Source organism: Salmo salar, chromosome ssa13 (assembly GCF_905237065.1).
Source record: "Salmo salar chromosome ssa13, Ssal_v3.1, whole genome shotgun sequence".
NCBI lineage: Eukaryota > Metazoa > Chordata > Actinopteri > Salmoniformes > Salmonidae > Salmo > Salmo salar.
In genome coordinates this window covers 91,705,512-91,717,679 of record NC_059454.1, presented here as the reverse complement: position 1 = coordinate 91,717,679, position 12,168 = coordinate 91,705,512, and the positions used below count along the sequence as shown (strand labels likewise).

The 12,168-nt window shown below is 40.9% G+C and overlaps 1 protein-coding gene across 1 annotated transcript in view; it reads right to left on the bottom strand.

Annotated features, from left to right (window-relative positions):
- Nucleotides 1-905: 905 nt before the first annotated feature.
- Nucleotides 906-12,168, bottom strand: part of LOC106568261 (calcium-binding protein 7) — a 29,152-nt gene continuing 17,889 nt past the window's right edge. The window contains exons 2-5 of the mRNA XM_014138432.2: nt 3,314-3,457; nt 3,075-3,187; nt 1,512-1,659; nt 906-1,317 (exon numbers count right to left, since the gene is read on the bottom strand). Of these exons, the coding sequence (XP_013993907.1) occupies nt 1,190-1,317; nt 1,512-1,659; nt 3,075-3,187; nt 3,314-3,457 (533 nt within the window). The 3' untranslated portion in view covers nt 906-1,189. The remainder of the gene's footprint in view (nt 1,318-1,511; nt 1,660-3,074; nt 3,188-3,313; nt 3,458-12,168) is intronic.

The window sequence follows — 12,168 nt, the reverse complement described above, 5'->3', positions numbered from 1 at the left end:
AACTGCTGAACAGTTTAACTGGACTGACCATCTGCACTGACTCTCCGCACCTTAGAACACACACACACACACACACACACACACACACACACACACACATGCTACACACACATCACAACTGCTGCTACCAGACTCTTATTTACTATTCCTAATACTACACAATTTAAACACTTGCCCTCCAATCCCCCCTTCCTCTGATACATGTGTAAATATTGGACTATAAATTGTGCCTTCCTGTATTATACTTATGCAAAAAAATATATTATATTCTACTGAGCCATTTACTTTATGTTCGTATTCTTATCTTTTATTATTTCTTATTGTTGTTGTCTTGTCGAGAAGGAACCTGCAAGTTAGCATTTCGTTGGACGGTGTATACCATGTGTATCCTGTACCTACGACCAATACAATTTGAAACTTAAAACTAGTTACTTTACATCACTGAATGCCCATTCGTCCAGTTGACGGTTTTAGTAACGGGGTTCGGTCTATGCTCTGGCTCGAAATGGATCTCAGGACAGAATGGTAATTGAATGTACAAAACATAAGGACACCTGCTCTTCCATGACTGACTGACCAGGTGAATCCCAGGTGAAAACAATAATCCCTTATTGATGTCACCTGTTAAATCCACTTCAATCAGTGTAGATGAAGGGGAGGAGACAGGTTAAAGAAGGATCTTTTAGCCTTGAGACAATTGAGACATGGATTGTGTGTATGCCATTCAGAGGGTGAATGGGCAAGACAAAATATTTAAGTGCCTTTGAACTGGGTATGGTAGTGGGGGTCAGGTGCACCGGTTTGTGTCAAGAACTGCAACGCTACTGGGTTTTTCACAATCAATAGTTTCCCGTGTGTATCAAGAATGGTCCACCACCCAAAGGACATCCACCCAACTTGACACAACTGTGAAAAGCATTGGAGTCAACATAGGCCAGCATCCCTGTGGAACGCTTTTGACACCTTGTAGAGTCCATGTCTCAATAAATTGAGGCTGCTCTGGGGGTGCAACTTAATATTACGAAGGTGTCCTTAATGTTTTGTGCACTCAGTGTATGTCTCTGGATCAAAGAAAATCCATGTCATTTTGGTTATTTTTTTCAGTTAAATTTGTCTCTGCTTAGTCACTGGATTGAGTGTGAAAGGACAATGAAGAAAACTATTTTCCCCTCTGGCAGTGAAGGACTTTCTACTTCATACCTCTACGGAGCATCTGGTTAGCTGCAATAAGCATTACACTGATGATAAATGCAAAGGCAAAAGCACAAATCAGACTCTTCCGCACACATGTGTGCTTCACCTGTTGTGTCGGGCTCGCTGTGAAGAGAGAGAGAAAAATAGAGAGACAATGACAGAGAGAAATCTATCAGGAAAACAGTACACAATACATTGCACTTCATCGATTACAAGCCTTCGTAAGACGGTAGCATGAATTTTGCTCATTAGAAATATTGCATAGCTGTATTTATCAGCAATGTGTTAAACAAGATTGTGCTGGCTGAAGCTCTTACTGTCAATGTCCACTTGGCACACTTGGTTGTCCAGGTGGCTCTCTTCGGTCATGATGATGTTCTCGATGTCTTTCATGGTGAGGTGGTCACAGAACGTGTCATACAGCAGCCTCTTCAGCTCATCTACCGTTAGCTTCGACATGTCACACTGGGGGATAGCACCAGACACAAACACTAGCTAGGTTTCCATCCAACAGGCCACAGATTTTCATGCGATTATTCACAAATGCACATAAAAAAATATGCAAATGTTCCACCAGTGGTGTGTTTCCACCAAAGGTACTTGTTGCGGATAACGATCAGTGTGTGATGAGGTAATGCACACCAAAAAAGTTACGTTTCCAGGTACTGAATAAAAATGTTGATATATCGTGTCAAACATTTTCCACACTACCAATAGTTTTATCACAAACACTGTTGCGTTAAATAGCACATGTGCCTACTCTGGTCTTGCTACCCGCGATCTAGCCAACAACAGATACAGGGCGGCTAGGCTAGTCTACATGATGAGATTATTATGGATAAGAGCGACAATATTTTTTATGTGTCAAACAGCAGTCAAGCAACGATCATCATGTCACCAGAATAAGACCCTCAATATTTATTGGAAAGGAGCATTAAGCTCATCCACTTCCACATTCACCACCCTGTGAAGTTACCACCCTTGTTTTGTCAACATTTGGACATTTCCTGACAAGTTTTCTGTTTCCAATAGGCCTGTTGTGACATTTTTTATCCGACATGTACTTTACTCGCATAAAAAGGTTGGATGGAAACTTGGTTACTGACCACAACTACAGGTGTCTGTCTGCATATTAATGTTTGAGCAAGGTTACACAGGGGAGCATTTCTATGTTAGACAATTATAAGAGGTGCAAGGGTTTCTATCTCTACACAGACACGTGGATGTAAATCAGAGGAGGCTGGTGGGATGAGCTATAGGAGGACAGGCTCATTGTAATGTCTGGAATGGAATGAATGGATCTGTATCAAATACATCAAACACATGTTTGATTGTGTTCCATTTTTTCCATTCCAGCCATTCAATGAGCCCGTCTTCCTATAGCTCATCCTACCAGCCTCTTCTGATGTGAATTACTGTTATGAAGTTTAAAATCATGAACAGCCCCCTGACTATTATGACATCCAATGTCATGATCCAGTCATCACGGAGTGATGAAGAATTTAAACAATAAAGCAACTAATAAAGTGTTTGTATCAATTCTCTGAACATTGCTCTGGAATACTCTCTCTCATGGAAAAATTGAATAGACATTTGAATCTCAGGGGAACGATTGCAATGGCAATTAGGAAAATAATACGTGATTTCATAACCACAGTGGAATTGGCCTCTCTTTAATGACTCATTTTGCTCCTATCATGTTTTTGTGGTAATTCTAATTAGACTGACTGTGGTTTATTATTACAAAAGCTTTAAAAGCCCTCAGGAAAATCATCTCACTCTGATGAGGAAATATTAAGCCATAATTAACTCTGAAAAAGAAAGAAGAGAATGAGACTGCATAGATGAGGCTTTTGATAGTGATACTAGTGATACTTTACCTTCCAAAATACAGAGTCAAAGTTCGCCCCATGGAACTTATCAGGCATCCCAGCAGCAATAAGTTTTGGTCCAAGCAGTGCAACAAATTCGTCAAAGTCAACCTGGCCATCACCTGCAGGGACAGGAGAGTGGATATTTAGTAAATAGTTTCTTCAGCCAGACACTTTTACACATGTAATGGTTTATCTTGAATTATCCCAGTAAACCTCATTTCATATTGCGTATGTTTGTAACTCACCATCAATGTCCAGCCTTTGGATAATAATCTCCAGCTCCACCTCATTAGGCATGTATCCCAGCGACCGCATCGCCACCCCCAACTCCTGCTTTGAGATGTAGCCGTTTCCATCTCTGTCAAACACCTTGAAGGCCTCGCGGATCTCTGTGGGGAAATGGAGGGTAGAAGGGTTGAGACTAGTCTTATATTCTATTTCTAATGCACTGATAATTTGTAGTTCACATTTCCCCACCACACAACAGAACTGTCCTGACCTCTCAAACCACTCATAGAGAACTGCATAGTCACTTCACCCCTACCTACAAGTACAAATTACCTCTAACCTGTACCCCAGCACATTGACTCGGTACCGGTACCCCCTGTATATAGCCTCGTTATTGTTATTTTATTGTGTTATTTTTTTACTTTTGTTTATTTGGTAAATATTTACTTAACTCTTCTTGAACTGCACTGTTGGTTAAGGGCTTGTAAGTAAACATTTCACGGTCTACACTTGTTGTATTCGGCGCATGTGACAAATACAGTTTGATTTGATGTGTTAATAATGCTCAGACTCAGAGTCATGTGGCGTTATGTTCACGTAAATAATGCTGACTTAGAAATATGTGGTATTATGTTCATATCTTATTGCAGCTAGTTGGCTGATATTTGCATTGCTCAGCTGAATTTGTAGGGTTTTAAATCCATGAGTGTTTGTTTGCATCAAACAGCAGAGGGTCTGACATTTTACATCTGTGATGCCAACTGTATCTTATTCACTTCAAACAGAATACTGTAGAACAAGAGGAGAGGCTACAAGCCTAATAGCAGTAGCTAGGGATTATGGAATAGTTTCCATTCCAGATCTGGAGGGTGGCAAATAAACAAAATGCTCATCAATATGGTAAGGGGCTTTATATGTTTGTTTGGATAAAGTTTGTAATATCCTTGACCTGGAGTTTACTTAGATACAGTATATCACCACTGAGGTTTTGTGCCATCTTTCCAGGCTCGGTAAAAGACAACAGATCAGAATCAACTAGTACAAACTGAGCATATTATGCATACAGTCATAAGATTTCAGCACTTCAAACTTCAATAATACTGTGCTCAAATGAGGTATACAGCTTTCCTTTCACCTTAAATGAATTTCAAACACTAAACTCAACCTGCGCATAATCCATGCAAATGCCACTTTAAATCCACATTTGATGGTGAATAGTCCTTCCAGTGACAAAGAGGCTTTAAATATTGCACTTACCAAATTGTAACAAGACTCAAGGGGTTTGAAAATGACAAATTAAGTGGATAATGTGTTTCGAGGAACTGGTTTTTATATTCCCCTGCTGAATGTATAATCCAAGGAGGCTGTTACTTAAACGGTATAGCAATTGAATGGATCCTACATCAATGGTACAGTAGCTGAGTGGCCATAGGACATTTATATTTAGTGAGTTGAGGCAAAGTCCAAAGGATTTGCAGATTTCACTATGGCTTGTTTGTACTCACATCACATACAAAAGTATCTAATACATATTGTATTGTTATATGTATGCCATCTGAATTACAATATGCTAGTGAAGTAATTATCTGTAAAAAAACACAACTTCATTTTTTGACAGGAGAATTGTAATAGAAATAGCATGCAAACCAACTAGCCTACTGTAACGCCCTGGCCATAGAGAGGGTTTTTTCCTCTGTTTTTGGTTAGGCCAGGGTGTGACATGGGTGGACGTTCTATGTACATTTTCTATGTTGGTGGTTTAATTTGTTTCGGCCGTGTATGGCTCTCAATCAGGAACAGTTGTAGATCGTTGCTGATTGAGAGTCATACATAGGCAGCCTGTTTTTCCTTTGGGGTTTGTGGGTGAATGTTTTCTGTTTAGTGTGTTCCTGACAGAACTGTTGCTAGTCGTTTTTTGGGTTTCTTTTGTATAGTGTTCATTCGATCATTAAATCCTTTATGATGAACACATCCTCCGCTGCACCTTGGTCTCATTGTGACGACGGTCGTTACACCTACACTCAAATGACTGATGAATAATTTGAGCACTTGTGTGCATGTGTTAACCTTCTGTTAAATGCAATTGATAAAAGGCATATCGGAACCTCTTTGGTGTACTGAGGGCTGAAAATAGATTTTTCCCTGTGTCTAATCTGTGGCCAGGGTCAGACTGACCCTACTGCTCTGGGACACAACAGCAGGATCAAGACAAATCACACAATACAATTACAGTGAGTGCTGTTATAACTGCTATGTTTCCCAGAAAGCACATCAAAGGAAATCATGATTAATGATTTCTATAACTGTCAAATGAATGAGAAAGTTGTTCAGCCTTCACATCCTATGTATAATGGAGACTAATAAGGTTATCTCTTTCCGTACCAAATAGTTTCATGGATGTCTCTAATCTTGGCAGTATTAGGAATGTTGATACAAATACCAGGGCCTCAATGTATTAAACTGTTTCTGATAATAATTAGGTTTTCACCACATCCAATGATATTTCTAAAACTTAAAGCATTGTATTTGGAACAAAACACTCACCAAACCCTAAACCTCAACTCAGCCTTGTAATAAATAATGTGGAAATTGAGCAAGTTGAGATGACTAAACTGCTTGGAGTAACCCTAGGTTGTAAACTGTCATGGTCAAAACATATTGATGCAGTAGTAGCTAAGATGGGGAGAAGTCTGTCTATAATAAAGCGCAGCTCTGCCTTCTTAACAACACTATCAACAAGGCAGGTCCTACAGGCCCTAGTTTTGTCGCACCTTGACTACTGTTCAGTCGTGTGGTCAGGTGCCACAAAAAAGGACTTAGGAAAATTGCAATTGGCTCAGAACAGGGCAGCACGGCTGGTCCTTGGATGTACACAAAGAGCTAATATTAATAATATGCATGTCAATCTCTCCTGGCTGAAAGTGGAGGAAAGATTGACTTCATCACTACTTTTATTTATGAGAGGTAGTGACATGTTGAATGCACCGAGCTGTCTGTCTAAACTACTGGCACACAGCTCAGACACCCATGCATAGCCCACAAGACATGCCACAAGAGGTCTCTTCACAGTCCCCAAGTCCAGAACAGACTATGGGAGGCACACAGTATTACATAGAGCCATGACTACATGGAACTCTATTCCACATCAAGTAACTGACGCAAGCAGTAAAATTTGATTTAAAAAAAGATTAAAAAAACACCTTATGGAACAGCGGGGACTGTGAAGCAACACAAACATTGGCACAGACACGTGCATACACACACACACACACACACACACACACGCACGCACGCACGCACACACACACAGACACAATAATTGTACGCTTGTTTATTCCATGTAACTCTGTGTTGTTATTTCTGTCGCACTGCTTTGCTTTATCTTGGCCAGGTCGCAGTTGTAAATGAGAACTTGTTCTCAACTAGCTTACCTGGTTAAATAAAGGTGAAATAAATAAAAAATATTTTTAAAAAAATAACATACGCACTATACATACACATGGATTTAGAACTGTAGATATGTGGTAGTGGTGGAGTAGGGGCCTGAGGACACACAGTGTGTTGTGAAATCTGTGGATGCATTGTAATGTTTTCAAATTGTATAAACTGCCTTAACTTTGCTGGACCCCAGGAAGAGTAGCTGCTGCTTTGGCAGGAAGTAATGGGGATCCATAATAAACACACATAGAGATACTCAGTTCTAACAATATGATGTGTGGATCAATAACTCTTACATCTTCTTCAGCTGTGTTGACAGTCCTCTGACAGTCCTCCAGCCATTGTTAAGTGTGTTCTCTGGGAAGGGGACAGCTAGGCGGATGTTTGTTACTTATACTTCATCTCCCTCCAGCGTGGCTCTGGTTGTTTGATCTGCTGTCAGGGTATCACCTTTTTATTTTATTGTTTCGGTGAAAGAGAGATCCCCCTCCTTCTCCCTCTCATGGTATCCCTTCCGATTTCAATTCACTGCTTGTGTCAGATTGACATCCCATCAGCTCTGACAGAGAGATGAGGTCACATTGACCTGGCCATCAGACATCTTTCTGCCCCTCTCAATGCCTCATAATGGTCCTCTGTAGCTCAGTTGGTAGAGCATGGTGCTTGCAATGCCAGGGTAGTGGGTTTGATTCCTGGCATCACCCATGTAAAACACAAGCCGCTTTAGAGAAAAGTGTCTACTAAATGGCTTATGATATTATTATAATAGCAACACATGTCTTACTTCCACCTGATCAATGGGTGTGATTGAACAATTATCTTTAGCTCATATAGTGCCAACTCTTACTGTTGATATACACTCATTGGCCAGTTTATTAAGTACACCCATTTAGTACACCCCTCCATTTAGGGCTCATGAGTGGCACAGTGGTCTAAGGCATTGCATCTCAGTGCTAAAGGTGTCACTACAGACCCTGGTTCAATTCCAGGCTGTATCACAACTGACTGTGATTGGGAGTCCTATAGGGCAGCGTACAGTTGTTAGGGTTTGGCCAGGGTAGGCTGTCATTGTAAATAAGAGTTTGTTCTTAACTGAGTTGCTTAGTTAAATAAAGGTCAGACCCCTCTTTGCCTCCAGAACAGCTACAGATATGCTGTGTTGCTCGGTTGGTATCAAGGGACCATACCACTGCCATCAGCCTGTACACCAGCCTGGATGGGGCTGTTGACTCATGCTGCTTACGCCAAATCCTGACTCTGCTGTCAGCATGACACAACAGGAACTGAGATTCGTCAGACCAGGCAATGTTTGCCACTCCTCAATTGTCCAGTGTTGGTGATTGCGTGCCCACTGGTGCCACTTCTTCATGTCTTTAGCTGATAGGACTGGAACCCTGTGTGGTCGTCTGCTGTAGTAGCCAATCCATGACTAAGACCAATGAGTTGTGCATTCCGAGATGTCGTTCTGTACACCACTGTTGTACTGCGCCCATTATTTACCTGTTTGTGGCACACCTGTTAGCTTGCACGAATCTTGCCATTCTCCTTCGAAGTCTCTCATCAACGAGCTGTTTTCGCCCTCAGGACTGCCGCTGACTTGATGTTTTTTGTTTGTCGCACCATTCTCGTGAAAACCCTAGACACTGTCATGCATGAAAAGCCCAGGAGGCTGGCCGTTTCTGAGATACTGGAACCGGCGCGCCTGGCACCGACGATCATACCACATTCAAAGTCACTTAGGCCCCTTGTTTTGCCCATTCTAACGTTCAATCGAACAGTAACTGAATGCTTCGATGCCCGTATGCCTGCTTTATATAGCAAGCCACGGCCACGTGACTCACTGTCTGTAGGAGCGAACCATTTTCGTGAACGGGGGGTGTACCTAATAAACTGGCCTAATAAACTGAAGGTCGTAGTTTTAAGTCTTAGTCCTTGATTTAATGTCAAGGTTATGGCCACCAAATTGCTCCTATTCCAAGAAGAGTTATACTTTAAAACCTTAGCTCCCTTGGCATATAATTTATTTTACATGTTCAGAACTTCTTCAAAGTCAGTCAAAAGTTTAGTTTCCCACAGTTAGTTTAAAAATCCACAGTTAGTTTACAAATGAGTTAAATTCATGATGTGTTGCTTTGAGAATTGAATACTACAAAGCCTAGCTCGTCGCCTGCGCATGTCCATTTTCTTCAAAGTAATTGCACAACTGCAGATATTTGACTGGAGCTGAAGTCTCACATCGACTATCATTATTTATGCTCACAATACACATCTGGTCTATAGAATTGCTGACATTCCTGAGCAGCGGCAGGACCCTGAACACACACCGAACAACGTTCCATTATTGAAGATATAAGTCAATTCCTTCATTTCCACCTGGTAGTCATTTTAAAAGATTCCAATCTAGATGCGTATTAAAATCTCCTCAGTCAATCTGCTCTGTAGTGCAGAAAGAAATCATCTCTGGTGTAGTGAGCCCAGCCCCGAAAGGGGATCTCTACAGGGGTCTGTCTGCACCGTTCCCCCTGAACAAAAGGTCACCTATGAGCCTGAGCCCTATTCCTCCCCAGTGCCTCAGGACCATAGTTTCCCTCTCTGAGGAGGACAGTTTTTTCTGCTTGTCTGTCTCACTCTGCAGGTAGGTCTTGTATGGGGGATATAGCTCTATTCTGCACTGTCCCAATGCTTTCCCAACAAATGACTGACAACAATCAAACAAAAATGAAAAACCACAAGACTGTCTGGTTCCAACTGACTGACAATTGTATTTGCTGAAGCTGGTGTCAGATATTCAATTTTAAGCGACCTGCTCATCCATTTCATGAGAATTCTCTCTCTTTCAAAAGGCTTGTCTTTTTATCATAATATAGCTGAATTGGCACTGTGACATTGGTTCTGCATTCAGTGAGACTGCGGCTGAGAGAGAGTGAGAGAGTGAGAGAGAGAGAGAGAGTGAGAGAGAGAGAGAGAGAGAGAGAGAGGGGGGGGGGGTTCTAGAGATCCCTCCTCTTCAGATAGCTTACTGTGAGCCGGGAGCTCTCCAAGAAATTATCACAATCTCCAGTCATGACTTGATCTTTGTTATGACATTTTAAATAATTCAGCTTGAACAAATAACTCATCCCGGGTTATCTATTCAGCTTTACAGACTTTACAGGAAACTCTGCTTCTTCTGATGTGCCAAGGGAATTGCAGTACAAGCTGTCTGCTACAGATTTAGGAACTTAATTTGACCTATATTGTTACAGCAAAATAATCCTGCAGCAACAGGATTTGAATGTTTAGTCCATAATGTTGCTTGATCGGTGGTTAGGCTATCAGCAGGTTAAAAGTAGGCTAAATGAAAAGTGCAATACTGTTAATATAACCGTGTTTTAGTGTGGGTTTTCAGTGAATCTATGTAAATCACGAAGCTCATCTGCATTTCCTGCAGTGCAGGAAAATCCTCAGCAACAAAAGAGTGATCAAATTAAGATCCTATATCGCTATATACCAGAGGTGGACTCTACACAGTAAGAGGTGATGGAAACCCTCTTATAGTTCACACTATTCTGGGACCCTGTAGATTCAACACTGTGGGAAAAGCCTTCCTGGTACTAATTTAAACAGCTGGTCCACGAGGACACCACTGCTTACCATATATCCACATTTAGCATTGGATTCCCCATTCTAGGAATTGACCCACCTACATACAGTAGGGTAACAGTATTTGATGAGAACAGCACTGTATGCTACAGTGTTCTAATTTGTTCAAACATTCTTCAAACAATGCCATGCCACTTTGTTTATAGCAACGCTTGCTCAATGAAATATAATTCTAATGATTCTTTCTATTGTGGGTACGTTCGTAAATTCACACTGGAGTGTAAGAGAGCGCTCAGAGTGCACTCTGGGCATTCGTAAATACAGAGCTTTGTCAGATTGTCTGTTTGAAAATTCAGAGCGTTTCGCTCTCTGAGCATTTAGTGAGCACACTGGACGCTCTAACCAAGGAGTAGGGTTGCTCTGAGCATTCTGACCTCACAACGGCAGTCAAGCACCCAAACTAACTGGCTAAAGTTAGCTAGCTTGCTATCTACTTCCAGACATAAAATGAGAGAACACGTCAATGTGCTGCTGGCAATTATTTAACTACGCTTTTTTTGCAGATGTTTACTAACACCGGTAATTTCCGATGGATGTTGAGCGTTCCTAAATTCATCAGTTATTCTGCATTCTGGCACACTCAGAAGAGAGTGCTCTGAAATCGGATTAGATAGCCAGATGGAATTTACGAACACACCCTATGTATGAACTCTATTATAGCCCAATTAGAGTCCAGTGTGTGTTCAACTGTGTGTTAGGTATTATGTGTAAATCAGCTGATGGGGAGCATTGCTGTCATACAGAGGGTTATGGGTCTCTGTCAAATGTTAACATTGTATCAAATTTAATAGCTAATTAATTTTCAGATTTACAGTAGTCAGAGACCTCATCTCTTTATATGAGGTGCTTATCTTCCCATTTGTAACCATGTATGAAGACAGCTTTGCATACAAAGTGGAAAGTGATCTGAGTCCTACAACAATGTCTTGTGTCTGGGGGATTCTCTGACATTCTGTGATCTATAAAGAACATTTGTGAGCTCCGTCAGTTGTGCATTGAGAAACAGGAAGAGAGGTGGAGACTGAGACATGGGATCTCACTCTAAGGAAATCAGTGCTCTGTGGTCTTATCTTGCTCGGCAGACTTGTTCAAGGGCGAGAACTGGCAGTCCTAAAATACTTTCCTGACTATGCCATAGCTGTCGAGAGGCACTTGAATGAACTGTTTCAGTCTGATTATTTTGAGGTGTTGACTCTTGTTCGTAGGGAATAGGGATTGTGAAGAATAACAAAAAGTGCCATTCGCTGTAATCCCCTTTAGTTCCCTGATGATGAATATAGTTACACCTCCTGACCACATATTTAAAAACCTATTTTCAATATATATTTTTTATGCATTATTTTGGTATGAATTTTTATGTCATATATTAACTGTAACAATTGTAATTTTGGTGAGAAAATGGAAATTGGTACAATTATTATTATAACACTTTGCAGTATCATCAAGGAGCACAAAGGTTTTTAATATTGAAACTTGGACAATGCAGTATTACAGTGTAATCAGTCCCAGAAACCAGTCACCCAGCCAAAAGACAATTACTTTATAAGGCAGACAAAAAAAGTCATTTGAAATTGTCCGGGTATCTATTTGGTTAACTATTTAGCAGATGGCGGACTAAAGATGGAGGTGCAGAATGCCTCATGAGAAATCGCAATATTCATTATCTCTAAAACGGACCAAATAGTAGCACTACACTGATCCATTTGCTCGTGGGCAATAACATTCAAACTGGATAATAACCCTAAAAAACATATAAGGACAGAGAAGTTCATTGATAAATATTACGAACGCA